The following is a 17,821-nucleotide window of genomic DNA, read 5'->3' on the forward strand; positions in this document are numbered from 1 at the left end:
CCCGATCCACCGATTTCCTCGCCGGCTCAAATGCCATACACGCTATTTGATTTCCATCTATATTTGCTGCATCCAAATCCTTGATGATTACTCATCTGTATACCATGTTTTTACTTATTTACTGTGCCTATTCCATGCGTCTATTACATTCTGTCTCGAGTTTTATGCTGAGTTTGCTTTCAAAACAGCTTTATAATTCATTGCAGGCCCACCTGGCTGCCAAGGGGTTAATTGACATTTCAGTGGAGACTTGACACCAGGGGTAGCCAACTCCAGTTCCCAAGAGCCACCAACTGGCCAGGTTTTCAGGTTATCCATGCTTCAGCACAGGTGGTGCAGTCTTCGACTGGGCCACTGATTGAGCCGCCTGTGCTGAGGCAGGGATAACCTGGAAACCTTACATGTTGGTGGCCCTTGAGGACTGGAGTTGGCCACCCCTGTTCCACGCAGTTTTGGTTTCTACTCTCTTGTTTACCTTCATCCTCTTCACGTTAACAGATTTACCTTCTAAAAACGGTCAAAGAACTTCAGATAAGGTTTTACCACAAGTATACGCAGTGATATTACCCATAGTCCAGTCTTCCCCTACACACTTCAGCTGCCTACTAGTTCCACCTGTAGGTTACTTAAGCTCTCTTACTGTATGTTGCAGCAATAGCTCCAATTGAGCGCAGTGACTTCAAGACAAAGTGCAGGCCCCTGGAAAGATAAAGCCTTCATGCCAAGTCCCATTGTAACAATAATCATAAAAACAATGTCTCTCAGCTTTCCCCATCAAAACCCGGACACTACACAATGCCACTGGCAGCATAGCGTCTATGTTCAATACCTGGGGGGCCAATGAAAAAGTCTCTGTTTATTTCAACTGATGGACAATCTCCTTCTATTTAAGCCTCTCAGACAGTTAATCTAATCAATATTGCAAGGAGGATTGCATTAGCTGGAAAGAGAAGGCTGCCTAAAAGAGGCAGATCGACAGCTATAATGGAAAGACAAAGCATGGGGGACTCAGGGAGGAAAGTGTTGGCAGGGAGAAATGATAGAGAGAGAAGACGAGGCCATAATGCAGGGAACTAATTGCTCTTACAATACATAGAAACCTCATGGGTGTGGCCTACAGTACAATTGTATAGTCCGAATTGAGTGTTTCAATTGGCTGCCACAGTGGTCCTTTATACTTTCTGCCGGAGAACTGAAGACGAGGGGACAACGACTGCTACTCTATTCAATAATCTTTCATAGACACGTTCCATGTGGGAATGTTTGGCTTAGCTGGCTTAGAAGCAATGACACTACATGGTGTCATGTTATTCAAAATGTTACTGATACACCTGTAACGGGGGAAACTTTTAATTACAGATTTACAGGGTGATATTGTTCCACCAGGTAATAGTCCAAAATATATGGAAGTATACAGGATGTGCACTCGAAAATTAAAGATACTTGCAGGTGCTGAAACTCAATGGTGAAATTTCCTAAAAATGAAGCAAAAATAGTATCAGTCCAAAATAGTGGTCAAGTGGTCAATATTTATTCATCCAACATTTTGGTCTGACACCGCAGACCTTTCTCAAGAACCTTGAATAAATATTAACCAGCTGACCTCTATTTTGGACTGGTTTTGCTTCATTTCTATGGTATTCCACCAGATAATAAAACATTGTAACGCAGAATATCACAGAGTTTCTATAAGGTTCAATGCAGCGTCGGTGCAGAATATTTCATCCTAACTTATCACACCACGGAGAACATTGAAGCCTGCTAGAAGTGCACCTGTTAAGGTGGCTAGTTCTATCTAATCTAAAATCCCTATTGAACGGTGGCCTTCCATTATGCAGTAATTAGGACTATGTCAGGGATGTGACCAAAGAAGATCGACAATGTATTTTTAATATGGACTGTTTGGGGTAGAATCTATCATTTTCAAACATGATTCAAAAGTAGACAAGGTATGTGGAGAATGTGAGATATTTATGAAGGTGCAATAGTACCGATCAGGGTGCCATCAAGTCAACGGGAGTTTCAGCTAGAGATGGACGAGTTTGCGGGAGGGGGAAAAGCGGAGACATCCCCAAACATCCGCAGTTTGAAGTGATCCAGACCGCAGCCCGGCCCCTAGTGAACAATACCTGTGGCGAAAACTAGGTTCGAAAGAAATATCCTGCCCACATTTTCTCCAAGCTCCTCCGCTACATGCTCACTTCCTCCTGGTTCCTGCTCCTCTTCACCTGCAGCTTCTTTGCCCCCAAAGCTCCTCCGCTACATGCTCACTTCCTCCTGGTTCCTGCACCTCCTCCCCTGCAGCCTCTCTTCCCCCAAGTTCCTTCCCTGCATGCTCACTTCCTCCTGGTTCCTGCTCCTCCTCCCCTGCAGCCTCTCTTCCCCAAGTTCCTTCCCTGCATGCTCACTTCCTCCTGGTTCCTGCTCCTCCTCCCCTGCAGCCTCCCCTCCTTATTCCTTGTTTCTCCTCCCAGGTAGCCTCACTCACAGATCCACAGCTCCCCCTACCAAACCTGCAAGCCCTGCCCCTAAAACTAACAAGAGATTTAAACTTGCCCCCCCCCCACCTCCCATTTGTCTCCCCACCCCCTCTACACCAAACACCCACCACAGAGTCAAGTGAACATATCTAGTTTTAGCACCATCGCACTTTACTGAAATGCCACTTTGTGTCAAGATTTCACATTCACCTTTTATAACTTCAATCTCATTGAAGAATAGTATGGGGAGTGGTTACATGGAGCAATAATAGGAGTTAAGTAAAAAGTTCCTTGACACACATTTATAGCATGTATGAATAACAGCCAGCCTAGCAGCCCGGTTTCTCCATATTTCATGCGCCCTCGTTGAGCTGCCAATGACGGAGTTGCCATTAATCTACAAAACTCGAGAATGCTCAAAATGAAACGTTTTCACATTTCACACAGATGCCAAAGTGCAGAATATTAATTTCTCCCGTCTTGTGTGCGGTGGAGTGCCTAATACTCCTTCAAGAGAATGAGCCTTAAGGTGTGTTTCACCGTTGGACATAGCACTGCCTAGTTCAGTGGTGCTCAACACAAGTTCTCAAGACCCCCCCCCCCACCCCCAGACCCCCAACAGGTCAGGTTTGAAGGATATCCCAGCTTCAGCACAGGTGGCTCAATCAGTGGCATAGTCGAAGACTGAGCCACTGATTGAGCCACCTGTGCTGAAGTTGGGATATCCTTCAAACCTGACCTGGTTGGGTGCTCTTGATGACTGGAGTTGAGCACTCTTGGTCAAGTCAATATGGCCCTGAACGAGGTGGTGCGCTTACCTGAGGAAGCGGTTGAGGTCTCCATGCTTCATGTACTCAAATATCATAATGAGCGGCTCCCCATCAGTGCAGACCCCATAGAACTTGACGATGTGTTCATGCTGGAGGACAGTGAGGAGCTCTGCTTCCCGCTGGAAGTCCTGCCTGGCGTTCTCTGTGGCGTCCTTCAGAGCCTGGATCCAAACATATAGACCTTTATACAATATGTTTTATAGCCGATTTCCCTTTGCTCTGTAAGTTCTCACCTCTATTCAGATACACAGCATAGAGCTGAAATCTTCCATGGTAAATGGGTAGACAGATTCACAGCATATTGTCTGGTCTCGTTTGGTTACAAGTGACTTGGGTCTTTCATATCTGTCACATACATGTCCACAATGATGATGGTGTGTGTGTTATAACATACAGATGCAGCGGCCGTTATTCGAACAAATCACAGCGCTGTTTTCGTGTGCGCTGCTGTATTCCACGCTGTATTAACACCGCCAATCGCCCCAGGCACACGTGTTTATCGCAGTTGCTTTGTTTGAATTTCATGGATTGTGTGCAATTAAATGCAATGAGATGAATGAATTGTAATGTGCACAGTACTGAGCTACGGTGTCAATTTCAGGTGTTTAAAAACCAGAACTCTAAAATGCCATTTTCTGCACTCGCGTCTTAAGGCGGTACGGTTGGAAGAAATCCCGCGCCTTGACGTGGGTATTCCGAGGTGTACAACGCGTGGTGTTCGAATAACGGCTGCTGCATCTGTATTACATGGGTCAAAAATCAGCAGCATTGATTTACAGCCACAAGCGGCATTAGAATATTCCCCCAACAAAATGAGCTCATATTTATTTTTAATGATTTGAAAACGTACATTTAAAATTCCATCAGCATCTGAAACCTAACTTATAACACACAGAAGAGCACAATCTGTCTCCCGGAGCTGGAATTTGCCATCTTCTCACACTTTTAACTTACTGTATCTACTGTATGTCATTAAAAAGCCTCTGTCATATCTCTCCTATAGATCACCCCTTTATATTGTGTTTGTTCCCAATAGATCGCTCCTTAAATACTGTTCTTGTCCCCTATAGATCACTCATTTGAACTGTGCTTGCTCCCTATAAATCACTCATTTATGATGTGCTTGTCCTCTATAAATCACTGCTTTGTACTGTGGGTGTCCCCTATAGATCACCCCTTTATACGGTACATGTCCCCCTATAGACCGCTCCTTTATATTGTGTGTCCCCTATAGATAACCCTGTTATACTGTGCTTGTCCCCTATAGATCACTCCTTTATACTGTGCTTGTCCTCTATAGATAACCCCTTTATACTGTGCTTGTCCCCTATAGATAACCCCTTTATACTGTGCTTGTCCCCTTTGACATACTGTAATATACAGCACTTAAAATGAGATGTGTTTCTCAATATATCTTCTTCTCAGTTTAGAAGACAGCTTTATTCTGCTAGTAAGGAACGTTACCAACTCAAGGATAAATTGGAGCATATAGCAGTTATGTATTGGGCTATATTCACTAAAGTGGGATGGCAATTACCACTCATTAAAAGCCGTTCAACGAAATAGCCGTTAAAGAGTTTCAACGGCTATCACACTTTAGGGAATATACCCCCTTGTACTCACCTGTCCCTGTGACTCGGTTTTTCTTACAGAACTGAATAAATAAGGAAACACGTTCTTTATAATCACCTTAACAGCCACTAAAGTCTTCTCATCCTCAGCGGTCAGGTTAGAGCACTCAGCCAGAAACACCTTCCCAAAGGCCCCCTCTCCGAGCTCCCACTTCGGGACGATGTCCCTGCGCTTGATGTGTTGGACGCCTGCAAAATGAGACACACATTTGGGTATTAGGTTAACCCTCGAAAGTTTCAGTCCCATGTTGCAGGTCAAAAATCGCACTACTTTTGCCTTAATACATAAGCCCTGGAGAACCAAATCCATATCATTTTAGTGCGCAGACTATCACAGCAGGGAGGACTTTAGTACAGGTCATCAGATACGTAGATTGTCTGAAGTTACCTTTTGGCTGTTATAGAAAATAGCCCCCTATAGCAGGGTGACCAACTACAGTCATCAATGTCCATCAACAGGTCAGGCTTTTAGGATATCCCTGCTTCAGCACAGGTGGCTCAGTCAAAGACTGACCCACCTGTGATGAAGCAGGGACTGATTGAGCTACCTGAGCTGAAGCAGGGATCTGCCAATCTGACTGAGCCACTGATTGAGTCACCTGTGCTAAAGCAGGGATATCCTCAAAACCTGGACAATTGGTGGCCCTAGAAGACTGGAGTTGTCCCACCCCTGCTCCATAGAGTAGGACGTGGAATGACTTACAGGCATCACAGAAGTACTGTGGGTTTTCAATGAAGTTGGGCTTCATCCCGTCCAGTTTACCATCGGCAGAGGCGAGAGGGCTGGCCCCAAAGTTCATGAAGTGAAGTGACATTGCCAGGTCATCCTCCTGAGCCAGCACAGCCGCTCCTACAAGACAGAGGCGAAGAAATGCATCAGAGCAGTACAGGTCTGCGTCCGACGCTTGTATAATACATGGAACTAGAAAGCCATCAGTACATCTACTTTCATTGTTTTGGGGTTGAGTGGTTGGGGGGAGGGGCAGGTTCCAATTGTAGAAGAATAGTGTTTTCACATTATTTCTATGCATAGTATAACCAGGCTTTTGTTCTCCATAACTATATGAAGAGTCATGCTTTGTGTGTGTGTGTGTGTGCGTGCGTGTGTGTAAAACAATTTCTTTCCTTAATGCTGAAACTGTAAGTTATTTGTTTAGCTGGGCCCCCCGTCTTATCTACTAACTCCCCCTTGTAGAGTCAGAGATGTACCAGCTGTCGGCCTTGAACAAGATGAGGTGGCTTAGCACCTGCGTTTTCTTTTTGCTTAATCTGCTCAAATATATTGCAAAATATATAACCAAGTAACTGCAAGAAAAACAGATAAAGAAAAGTAAGATGTCCAATGAAGTCTTAAGTGCTGACATTGTGATATTAAATATGCCCGCCCCTGTTTCTGGTGTAAGATGTTTACTTAGAGCCTATAGTTCAGTTCATTTATGTTAGATCAGACGCGTCTTGATTTTTTGTATGTGAATGTACTCTTGCAAGCAGCTGCTGCAATAAAGTTTTTCAACAGATTGTTTTGCCTATAAGTGCAGGACTGATTTTTCAACGACACTGTATGTTTTTCCACTGCAGAAAATATGTAGATGCAGGGACTGGGCAACAGTGATGTGAGTGATATGAGTGCCATAAAAATGAGTGGTACTGCGGTTCACTGCTTGAGGGCGTAATCATCCGCAATCCTGGTGATTCTTTTCAAGCCCTTTCAAATAGATTTAAAAAAGTGGAAGTGTTTATTTGGGAGAAGGAGCGGCTCAGTTACTAAAGACATTGACTGGAACTGAGTGTGGAGCAGGGGAACCTGGTTCAATTCCTGGTGTTGGCTCCTTGTGACCTTGGGCAAGTCACTTTATCTCCCTGTGCCACAGGCACCAAAAACATAGATTGTAAGCTCTACGGGGCAGGGATTGTGTCTGCAAAATGTCTCTGTAAAGCGCTATGTAAAACTAGCAGCACTATACAAGAACATGCTATTATTATTTCATTATAAACAAGTAGTGATACTCCCTATCACTCTACACCATCACACATCAGTGGCCGCTGGGGAGATAGGAGACATAATCAGCCAACTTTATTGGTGATGACACAAAAGTAGTAGGCATTGGGGAAACAGTCCAATAATCTAATTGGGAATATTTGTGTCGACAACAGTTACAGCCAAGTACAGAATCCAGGCGCCAATGGTTATTGGCGTGTTTATCGATGAGCAATATTTCATCCCAAAGGGTCTTCTTCAGGTCTAATATGCGGTCACGTTGATGTAAAGATAATACTGTATGGCAGCTGTACGGTTCTCATTAGATATTATTTGGGGTGTTATTTTACTGTCCGCACATCTATTTCTGCCGCTGTAATAGTCCACAAATAATGAAGCCTCCAGGAATCATGGATCTCCTGCCAATCTCTGGCTGGGATTCGCAAAGCCGTGATACAGGGTATCACCCCCCCACTCCGGTGCCAACTACAGTTACCTTAAACGGCAGGTAACGCCAGGTCGTGGCGCAACTCTTCCGTGTCGCGGGTGAATAAATCCCAACCTCTGAGTGTGTTTCTGTGCAACACAGCAGGGACAGGCTCTGCGCGCAATCGTTCTCATTCCGTTCATTGGTTCTCTTCTCAATTAAAGACCTGTCCACTAAATGTGAGCATTGCTTTTAGATATTCATGTGACTGGTCAGAAGTGACGCGAGCAGGGTTTTTTCCCCCATTGAATCTCGGCAAACCGAGCTTGGATTTCTTTTTCCAGTAGGATAAGAAATCAAAACATCTCATCCAAGGGATACAGGGAAAAACAAAGTAAAAAATACACAGGAGACAGAATCTATATCATTTTCCGCATCAAGGTCCAGCTCTACTAGATGGTCATGTTGAAGCAAAATTGGCATTTTGAGGTGTTTGTGTCAATGTACTGTAGCAAGTGTCTTTGCTCCAATATTTGCTTGTTGAGCACCAGCTTGTTATTTGGAGAGTTACCCAACATACATGTTACAATGCCATGTATCAGGTTCTGCATCTCTTTGTGCAATTGTACAGTGCACCAGATGCAGGAAACGTGATGACCAACTTTCTTACGTTTGGTGCAATCAGGACTAATTAACGGTGCAACGCGTCAAAGCCAACTTGTCTGTGCATTGATGCATTCTCTAGATCAGGGCTTCCCAACTCCAGGCCTCAAGGGCCACTAACAGTGCAGGTTGTAAGGACACCCCTGCTTGAGCACAGGGGTTCGGTAAAAATGATTGGGCCACCTGTGCCAATGAGAGAATAAACTTAAAAGGACTGGAGTTGGGAACCACTGCTCTAGACTGCAAGCTCTTAGGATCAGGGGGGCTCATTACCTGCTGTATGTTTGAGCTTGTTTGTCCTTATTTGGTCTGTAACTCTGTTTATGTCATTTATATCCCTCGGTTCCCCCATTGTACCGCGCGGCGGAATATGTTGCCGCTTTCCAAATAAACGCTAATAATAATAATCTCTCTAATCGACCTGAGTCTGCGCTAAAATGGAGCAGAATTTCTAAACAGAAATAATCTAATAGATGGATGTATGTCTTTATTTATATAGCACCATCCAGATACGCAGCGCGTCACATAATAATGTAACACATAATGGGAATAAGCGTTTCAGCCATGCAAGTACCAATAGAAGGGAGTCCCTGGCCCGAAGAGCTTACACTCGAAGGCAAGGTTTCAGTGCGGAGGCAGAAGCTGCTTTTAACCGGACCGTCTCTCCTACGCTCTCTCCAGCAGCTCAGCCTCCAGGCCCTTGGGAATCAGACAGATCAAACCCATTTAGAGCTTGAATCAATTTCAAAAGTGAATTAGCAGTTTCTTACTGCCTGGCGCGGGGGAAACAAACACTAATGAAGTTAACCTCTTGGAACTCTCATCTCTCGCCTTAGTTAAAGTCTAGAAAATGCAGTTACTGCGTATTAAAGATACATCAACATCTTCTAAAACGGGTTTTAAATCACTTGTACAGCGTCCTGGTGTTGGAGGTTATTTATCAAAGTCTGCCGGCGGCAGCATTTATTATTTATTTATTTCTAACAACATTTTTACAGCGCCCTTATCCAGGGCGATGTACATTAGTTAGTAAAACTTGCTTGGTTGGTGGGCAGGGGTGGGGACATTATGGTCGGGCTATGGGTTAGGTGCATTGAGAGCTTGGTTGGTTGGTGGGTAGGGGTGGGGACATTATGGTCGGGCTATGGGTTAGGTGCATTGAGAGCTTGGTTGGTTGGTGGGCAGGGGTGGGAACATTATGGTCGGGCTATGGGTTAGGTGCATTGAGAGCTTGGTTGGTTGGTGGGCAGGGGTGGGAACATTATGGGCGGGCTATGGGTTAGGTGCATTGAGAGCTTGGTTGGTTGGTGGGCAGGGGTGGGAACATTATGGTCGGGCTATGGGTTAGGTGCATTGAGAGCTTGGTTGGTTGGTGGGCAGGGGTGGGAACATTATGGGCGGGCTATGGGTTAGGTGCATTGAGAGCTTGGTTGGTTGGTGGGCAGGGGTGGGGACATTATGGTCGGGCTATGGGTTAGGTGCATTGAGAGCTTGCTTGGTTGTTGGATGGGTTGGGGTCAGGTCTCTGGATGTATTCTTTTCGGTGGCATGGTGATGGGTCTGACAGTGGGGACAGTGGAGGCAATTGGATCGGTGAGGTGGATATAATATTCTTATTCTATAAAAAGTAACAGCAAATAGGACAAGTTCATACGTGCACAGGAATTGATTGCTGCCAATTCCAGTATCTTTATGTCTAGGATAAACTTATTCTCCGTTCTATTTTGTAGCAGAGAGCTGATGAGAGCGGCTAGTGACCTGTGTTCTGCACACATCCTCAAAGTGAGGTTCCTGCTTCATCAAGTAACCCCTTCTCTGCCAGAGCGGCTGACAATGCTTTGCTGTAGAGGTACAAGAAATCTCAATTCCCATATAAGTCCACTCAAATATATAAATACCACATGTTCTATTTATCAGTCTTTCTGGTGCAAAAAAAAAAAGCAGTTCCAGATTTATCAAGTGTAACAATCCTATTGAAATCTATGGGATCTACTGTATGTATCAACATCTTCCAGCCGCAATGCTACCCCTGATTTACCAAAGAGAAAGAATTCCATTTCCGCCTTGTGCTCTTTCCCCTTGATACATCTGATGCTGTTTTTGTTTAATTCTGTCTTTTAAGTGTGTAACTTTGATAAATAGCTTCCCATATATCAACAGCTCCACATTTCATTGTGTCAGAGATTTCTCCCCGGCAATGGGATCCTACATCCTTAAAATGTATTACTGCTTCTTTTTCCCCCAGTCCTCTCCATTAAAAGCTATTGATCCCAAGGTCACTGGCACAGAGTTCATCACAGGTCAAGGTCAAAACAGCCGTGGAAGCTTTTACAACATGACCCCACAAGACTTTCCGTCTGTTTATTCTGGGAGGTAGCGTGGCCTGAGGCATCATAGCATAGGGGAGAGCCCACATGTGAGAGAGACGGACAGCTCAATATCTAGGAGAAATGGGAGTTAATAGGGGTTAAGAGTTTGGTTTTTATGGTTCCTGCAACTCTTTGAATCTCACATTATTTATCATGGTTACTGTATAACGTACAGCCTATTGATTCACTTAGATGTTTTTACTTCTAAGGAAGCAATTCCACTGAGGGGCAACTGATTTATGGAAGAGGTTGATACTGATGTTGAAGAGGGTGAAATTGTTGAGGCTCATAAGGGGACTCTGCAGTATGTAATAGGTTAATACTGACTTGTTTTTCTCAAGACGCAGTCACTTTGGGTAACACATTTATTGGAACGCCAATAAACGTAGCGAATGGGAAATTGCTGAACTCTCCACAACAACAGACATCAATGATCCTGGAACCTGATGAAGGACCTTCTGGGATCCAAAGCTATGATTTTCGTGATGGTGTAACCTCTTTATTGCCTTTTTACCATGTATTTCATATATTAACACAGTGGTGCTCAACTCCAGCCCTCAAGACCCACAACAGGTTAGGTATTCAGGATATCCCAGCTGCAGCACAGGTGGCGCAATCTTCGACTGAGCCACTGATTGAGCCACCTGTGCTGAAGCTGGGATATCCTGAAAACCTAACCTGTCGGGGGGCCTTCAGGACTGGAGTTGAGCCCCCTTGTAGCAACATATTTGGTGAGAGCTACATAAACGTAGGACTGTAATCTTCAATGCGAGGAACACAACAGTGACTATCACTTAATATACCTGTGCGATTACTTATGTATTAAAACCGAGCGCGAGCCGGAGAGGAGACGGGGGGGGGGGGGGCATGAAGGAGACTTTGTGGCACCCCTGCAGTACAGGCCGATCAGGTTATACTGGTAAAGGAAAGGCAGTCTCTACAAACGTATTATAAAAAGGGAGTAAGACGGTGCTGACATGGCAGGGTATAGGGGGAAAGGACTCATCCTAGCATGAGGAGATCATGTGTAAGCGGCAGGGTGCAGTTTCTGGGCCAACAACTGGACAGCCACTGTTGGTGGGTTAGTCAGTAGCAGATGTAATTTGTGTAGGAGAGTGGGGGGAGGGCGCCTCTAATAATGTATGGGGTGATATAATCTCTAATAGTTTGTGTTTAACCTTGCAGTTGTGTAGTGTATTGCAACATAGCTCAATGCGCTTTGTGTTTTTTTTTATATGTTGCATCACAGTGCTCACAATTAAATTATGCTTCAAAGTGGATCCGTGTGCTGTCCAAAGGAAGTGGGTTTGTAAATGACATACAGTAGTTGTGTTACTTAAATAACCACCAATAAAGGCAGCGTAGCTGTACTGTATGTGTGCAGGGGGGTGGAGAAAAGCCGGCAGGACTTACTGTTGTTTCCAAACTTGGAATGTCTTCCACACTTATTAAGCACAATCAGCATTACCAGGAGGAAGATGCAAGCAAAGACAGCCAGTCCCACAGCGACGGAGACCTGGTGGAAAACGCACAGGCAGAGTGAACCTGCTCTACTTAAGGGAAACGCATTCCCATAAACAGCTGTAAGGAGAGAGACCTCAGCAGTGCATTACAAAGGATAAGACGATCGCTTTCCAAGAGCATGCAGTAAATTATTCAGACCAATATACTTTGAGCCAGCTCAGAGAGGTATGCAGACAATGTATAAATTAATATCTTTAATATATAAATGAATTATATAAATATATATACATACACACACACACGAGCTGCAGGAGAAGGAGCCACTACAAAGTCAGTCAGTCCTACAGTATGCCTTTTCAGAATCTTCATTGAATCAGAGAGAGAAAACTGGGACTTACTCCATCACTTAGGACAGGGGGTGGCAAACTCCAGTGCTCAAGGGCCACCAACAGGTCAGATTTTAAGGATATCCCTGCCTCGAAGACTGAGTCACTGATTGAGACACCTATGCTGAAGCAGGGACCGATTGAGCTACCTGTGCTGAAGCAGGGACTGATTGAACCACTTGTGCTGAAGCAGGGACTGATTGAGCCACCTGTGCTGACGCAGGGATATCCATAAAACCTGGCCTGTTTGTGGCCCTTGAGGACTAGAGTTGGCCATCCCTAATTTAGGGGCTTATTCTATACCTGCCAGTCTGACCGTTTTTAGGATGATATTCACCAATGACATCAATGGGAATGTCGGCCAAAAGCTGCCCGATTGGCCGCCTCGGCAGATATACCGTACAGGTAGAATAAAAGCCAGTTAGTAGTTTGCAGCCCGTGGGGAATCTTAACCACACATACACACAGACAATTATCGGGTTATCCCCCAAACACAGACTGGCGTTGCTTACGGAGGGGCTGGCAAGCACTGACCAAATTACGACCTTGAGGTTTGCCCTACAAAGTTCACGACTGTCTGGCACCTTTTAACTGTGTTCCAAGGATGTATGGACTTACTGTAAACTCACCCCAAAAGTGTGCTCCTCCACTGATTCCACCGCGTTCCCATACGTACTGTTGTCTCCTCCTAGACCAGAATTAGACTTAATATATATATATTTTTTTCATCTTAAAAAAAATCAACAATTTTCTAAAGTAAGCCTCGATAAAAAAATTAAATTATAAAAAGGAGAAAGCCCTGAATGTCAAAGTGGTCTCCTTTCTCAAATCTTTAAAAATAATGAAAAAAAATGGGTACTTTTAAAGAACGGGGTCCCTGGTGAGAGCTGCAGTCACGTAAGACTAACTTTACTTAGCAGTCGGGCACAGGGTTGCCACCACTCCAGGTTTGACCCGGAGACTCCGGGTTTCGGCTGGGTATCTCTGGGCTACGGGTTAAGATTTTAAATCTCCGGGTTACCGTAGGGCCGGCTGGGATGTTTGGGGCAGGGGCATGTGCGGGGACCATCGGATCTTACAGATGCAGCGGCTGTTATTCGAACACTTCACGCGTTGTACACCTCGGTATACCCACGTCATGGGGCGTGATTTCTTCCAACCTTCCCGCCTTAGGACGCGAGTGCAGAAAATGGCATTTTAGTGTTAAACACTGAAATTGACACAGTAGCACAGTGCTGTACACATTACAATTCATTCACTTCTTTGCACACAAAGAAACAGAATCCATGAAATTCAAACAAAGCAACCGCGATAAACACGGGTGCTTGGGGTGATTGGCGGCGTTAATGCAGCGTGGAGTACAGCAGCGCACAGGAAAATGGCGCCGTGATTTGTTCGAATAACGGCCGCTGAATCTGTACCTTTTCCGGCGGTGGCATCACCCCCTGCATGGTCCCGTCAAGATGGCTCCGTGCTGTGTTGCCATGACAATGGGAAGTTACATAATGCCGCAGCGCCATGAGGCGTCCCGTTGTCAGGGCAACATGATGGCGCCATGACATCACGGCGCCATCACGCCCCGTTGTCGTGGCAATACCACGCCATTTGTCGGCGCGGAGCCATCTTGAGGGGACCACGCAGCGGGAGATGCCGCCGTATGATGATGCCGCAGCCGCCGAAGAAGGTAAGATAGTTAAATATATAAATAAAAACCTATTAAAGAAAAGAAAAAAAGTCCCTGGGTTATCATTTAACAGAAGGTGACAACCCTGGTTGGGTAATCAGGCCACTGGGATGTGAAGCTTCTGCAGTAGGCCTTCAGTTCCAGGGACTCGTGCAATCCCAAGCAAAAGACTGGCTCCATTTCGGCATGATGCAGATAACCCAAGGTACTGCTAATTGCTCAGAGTTGCAGAGTAAGTGGCCCGGCTGCATTCAGTCTATTCTTTTACATTCAAAGGCAAGACCTGAAACTAATTCACTTTATAAAGAATAATAGGGTTTCCTTATTGTAGTAACCACTGTAATACACCATAAGTCCAATGCACAGAGCTGCCATAATATACAGTATGATAGACAGTCTGCCTTTTTTTAACCCAGTAACGAGCTTTCTGTTTAAAGGGGGGCACCCGGTAAACTCACAAAAAAATATGTTGTAAACAACAGAACGATATAAGTTGATTCCTTAAACAAATCAGGTTTAGTGCAAATCCTTAATCTTTCGGAAATTCAGAAATAGGACACTTTATAGGGATACACGTAAATCAAGTCTTGCCTTCCATGTTTGCCCACACAGGGAGAAGAGAGGGGGTTAAGGGTCAACCACTTTGCTTCTTTAAAGTCCCGCTCAACACAGTGACATCACACAAAAGGGAGGAGCTAGGCCAGCCGCCCCATGCAATGTTTTATATTGCCATGCTTACAAAATAAATACGGATTCCACGTTTGACAGACGCAAAGCAACTTACGAAGGGTTAATGGAAGTGGTGGCAAAATATGAAATGGAAACACTTACCCTCTGGAGGTATAGAAACTGCAAAGTAAAAATAAAAAATATGTCTTATTTTCAGGTTATTTTTTTGCTCACTGCAGTGGTGTGCAAGCTTATTCCCCTGCGCCCCCCTGCCTGCACCCCCCCCTGCTCACGACCCCCTCCCCCTATCCTGTTCTCCGGCGTGTTCTGACGTCACGACGTCATGTGACCCCGTTGCCTCATTTGACTCCGCGTTGCTATAAGCGCTGGAGACAAGAGATGCCTCACGCGCACTCCCCGGCATTTCATTTAAATGTTTTGGAGAAGAGCGCAGGGCCTTTGTAAGTGCCGAGCCCCCACCCAATAAAATCTCGTGCCCCCCCCCCAGTTTGCGCACCCCTGCTTTAGAAGAACAGTTCAATACAGCCCACAGACTATTTTGCTGTCAGACATACATAAGAAGCACAGGCAAATCCATGGCACTGCCGGCCACTCTGGCAGCAAAAGGGTTAAGTGACCGGCATTACATCCTTACCAGGGATGGGCTCCTCCGGGTTAAAGCTGAATGGGTTATCCATGAATTTGCTGTAGACGGTGTGAGAGGCGGAGCCGAACATGTTCCTCACCAGGATGGTGTAGTTGCCATTGTTGACATGGGTTGGCTGGTTGAGGTACAGGCAGCCGTGGATGGCCGTGGAGTTCTCACTCTCTTCCACAATGCGCGTGAAGATGTACCCGCTCTCCTTCAGGTCGCGTCCGTTGACCTGCCAGCGGATTTCTGGACGGGGGTTCCCGTCCACGGAGTACGGGAAGCAGTAGTGGTGGTGAGGAATGGCCTCTTGCAATGAGATGATCATTGCAGGGACTGAGAAGAAATCCAGAGAGAGGTTATGTGTCAAAGTCTCCCAAGCAGTAGAGCAAGTTGTGGCCAACTACAGTCCTCCAGAGCCACCAACAGGTCAGATTTTCAGGATATCCTTGCTTCAGCGCAGGTGGCTCAAGTCAGTGGCTCAGTCAAAGACTGATCGAGCCACCTGTGCTGAAGCAGGGATCGATTGAGCCACCTGTGATGAAGCAGGGACTGATTGAGCCACCTGTGCTGAAGGAGGGATATCCTGAAAACCTGACCAGTTGGTGGCCCTTGAGGACTGGAGTTGTCCACCCCTGCAGTAGAGCAAAACAGCACAATTTTCCCAGCTGCAAAACTAGGTCAAAAGCGGTGCTATATTTAGTAAAGAAATCCCATGAAAAAACAACGGGGTTCTATGTACAGTATTAGCGGGTTTTTTTAAACTTTTTTGAGCGTCAAAATTGTAGTGCTAAAGGGTAGTGGCTTCCCGGAGGACTGCCATAGATCTCCGGACCTAGTACTCCGCCTTTCCCTGCTAACCAAATGCCTTCACACCTCTGGGCATCCTCTGGCTGGTTTGAACTACGATGTCCAGCAGACATACCAATGCCTATGGTTTGAACGGGCTGCCTGTTTGGACATGGGGAATGTTTAAACATATTAAAAATACATTTCAATAAACTCTGAGTCTCGGGGAACCCCTTCAGCTATGTGGGACTTTAGGTGAGGATCATGGGGTTTGAAAACTAGGAGTCTGGGAGACCCTGTATGGCCGCAGTGCAACTCACCCCGGGTACCCAAAAATAGTGCAAGTAAGCTGGCGAGAAATATAGGGCCATCTGTAACTTTGTCCCCAGACCTCTTGCAATCAAAAGGACTTGCTTTTCACCCCACCTAAGACTTAGACTCCTAAAGTTTGGGGTCCCTAGGGTACAGAAAGGGAAAATATGTTGTCTCTTTATTTCTGTCTGCCGTATTTCCCCACACACTTTCCCCGTGAAAGAAACAGCCAGTTTGGACTCTCAGAGTCCCCCCAACCGTATGTACAGTTGGGCACCCACAAACCATATACTGTTTGTGGGTCACCTTGGCACTAGCTGGGGTACCCCCCTTAACCCAGGGATTCCCTCAGCTCAAGGGATACACATTTATCCCTGTGCCTCATTCTCCTTTCCGAATTTTGCTGAAGCAGGGCGCCCTAGTGGTGAGTCACGCTTACGTTTTCAAGGGGAGCTATTGCGGGACAATGTGCCTACATGTATCCGAGAATCCGGCATGATTCCCGGACGCATTTATTGGGGAACCGGTAACCCTAGACCCCAACCTCCTAGGCACATTCGGACAACGGTTTCTCCGCAAAAAAAAACCTTGGGACTAGCAATCCCTGCTTGATTGCATGCCCAGAATGGGAAAAAACATAAACAATGCTTTTATTACATAAAGTACAATGCAATAATACAATGTTACTGGGCCCAAGAGCTAACTCTCTTGGACCCTTATACACGGAGCAGGGGTAACCAAAACAGGCTTGACCTTTATTATATAGCCTGGTTACCCCCTCCCATCACAGCAATCAATGAACAGATAGGTAAAGAACAGGAGGAACGAAAGTCAGAGGATTGAACAGACAAGAGTATACTCACACAGCACGTCTAGCTGCACAGAAAATATAGTGGGTCCAACCATGTTCTCAGCTCTACAAGAGATATTACGCTTGTTGAATCCAGGTGAGATGTTGAAAAGGTGCAGTGTGATCTCGGCCTCAGGAGCTTCAGACTGCTACAGAGCCAAGGCAGGAAAGGAAAGCAGCATTGTGTATCATAGTCCTATCAATAGTAATCCTATCATTCAACAAGGCTGTCCCCCATACACCGTGTATCATCTTGAATTATAGGACTACTAAGAATGAAACCCCTTCAACCCATGCCAGCGACCTTAGGAATGAGTTTCAGAAATCACTGTCACTTTATGGGGTCTCATAGGGGTGTAACAGACTTATTGAACAGTTCTAGGTTAAACCTATACACATAACATTAGGTGCGTACATTAATAAGTGCTTATCAATACTTACTTTACATAGTCCCCGCTCTTAGCACTAATATGGTATCAGCTCACAGAAAATGTAACATATAGGGGATTAAGCATCCACAATTAAGCTAAACATGTCTTTATTTTAGCGATATTGTAATAAACATATTATTGCATTGCCAGTATGTTGCTAATAGGAACGATATGGTGCTCCCTGGCATATAATCCTCATGTTTTGGACA

The 17,821-nt window shown here is 45.4% G+C and overlaps 1 protein-coding gene across 1 annotated transcript in view; it reads right to left on the minus strand.

The window, feature by feature from the left end:
* The window catches only part of NTRK1 (neurotrophic receptor tyrosine kinase 1), a 68,474-nt gene that overhangs the window by 17,107 nt on the left and 33,546 nt on the right, over nucleotides 1-17,821 (minus strand). The window contains exons 7-14 of the mRNA XM_075607664.1: nucleotides 17,195-17,330; nucleotides 15,237-15,566; nucleotides 14,744-14,761; nucleotides 12,858-12,916; nucleotides 11,792-11,894; nucleotides 5,645-5,791; nucleotides 5,000-5,130; nucleotides 3,299-3,471 (exon numbers count right to left, since the gene is read on the minus strand). Coding sequence (XP_075463779.1) covers nucleotides 3,299-3,471; nucleotides 5,000-5,130; nucleotides 5,645-5,791; nucleotides 11,792-11,894; nucleotides 12,858-12,916; nucleotides 14,744-14,761; nucleotides 15,237-15,566; nucleotides 17,195-17,330 — 1,097 coding nt within the window. The remainder of the gene's footprint in view (nucleotides 1-3,298; nucleotides 3,472-4,999; nucleotides 5,131-5,644; nucleotides 5,792-11,791; nucleotides 11,895-12,857; nucleotides 12,917-14,743; nucleotides 14,762-15,236; nucleotides 15,567-17,194; nucleotides 17,331-17,821) is intronic.

The sequence above is a fragment of the Ascaphus truei genome, chromosome 7 (assembly GCF_040206685.1).
Source record: "Ascaphus truei isolate aAscTru1 chromosome 7, aAscTru1.hap1, whole genome shotgun sequence".
Lineage (NCBI taxonomy): Eukaryota > Metazoa > Chordata > Amphibia > Anura > Ascaphidae > Ascaphus > Ascaphus truei.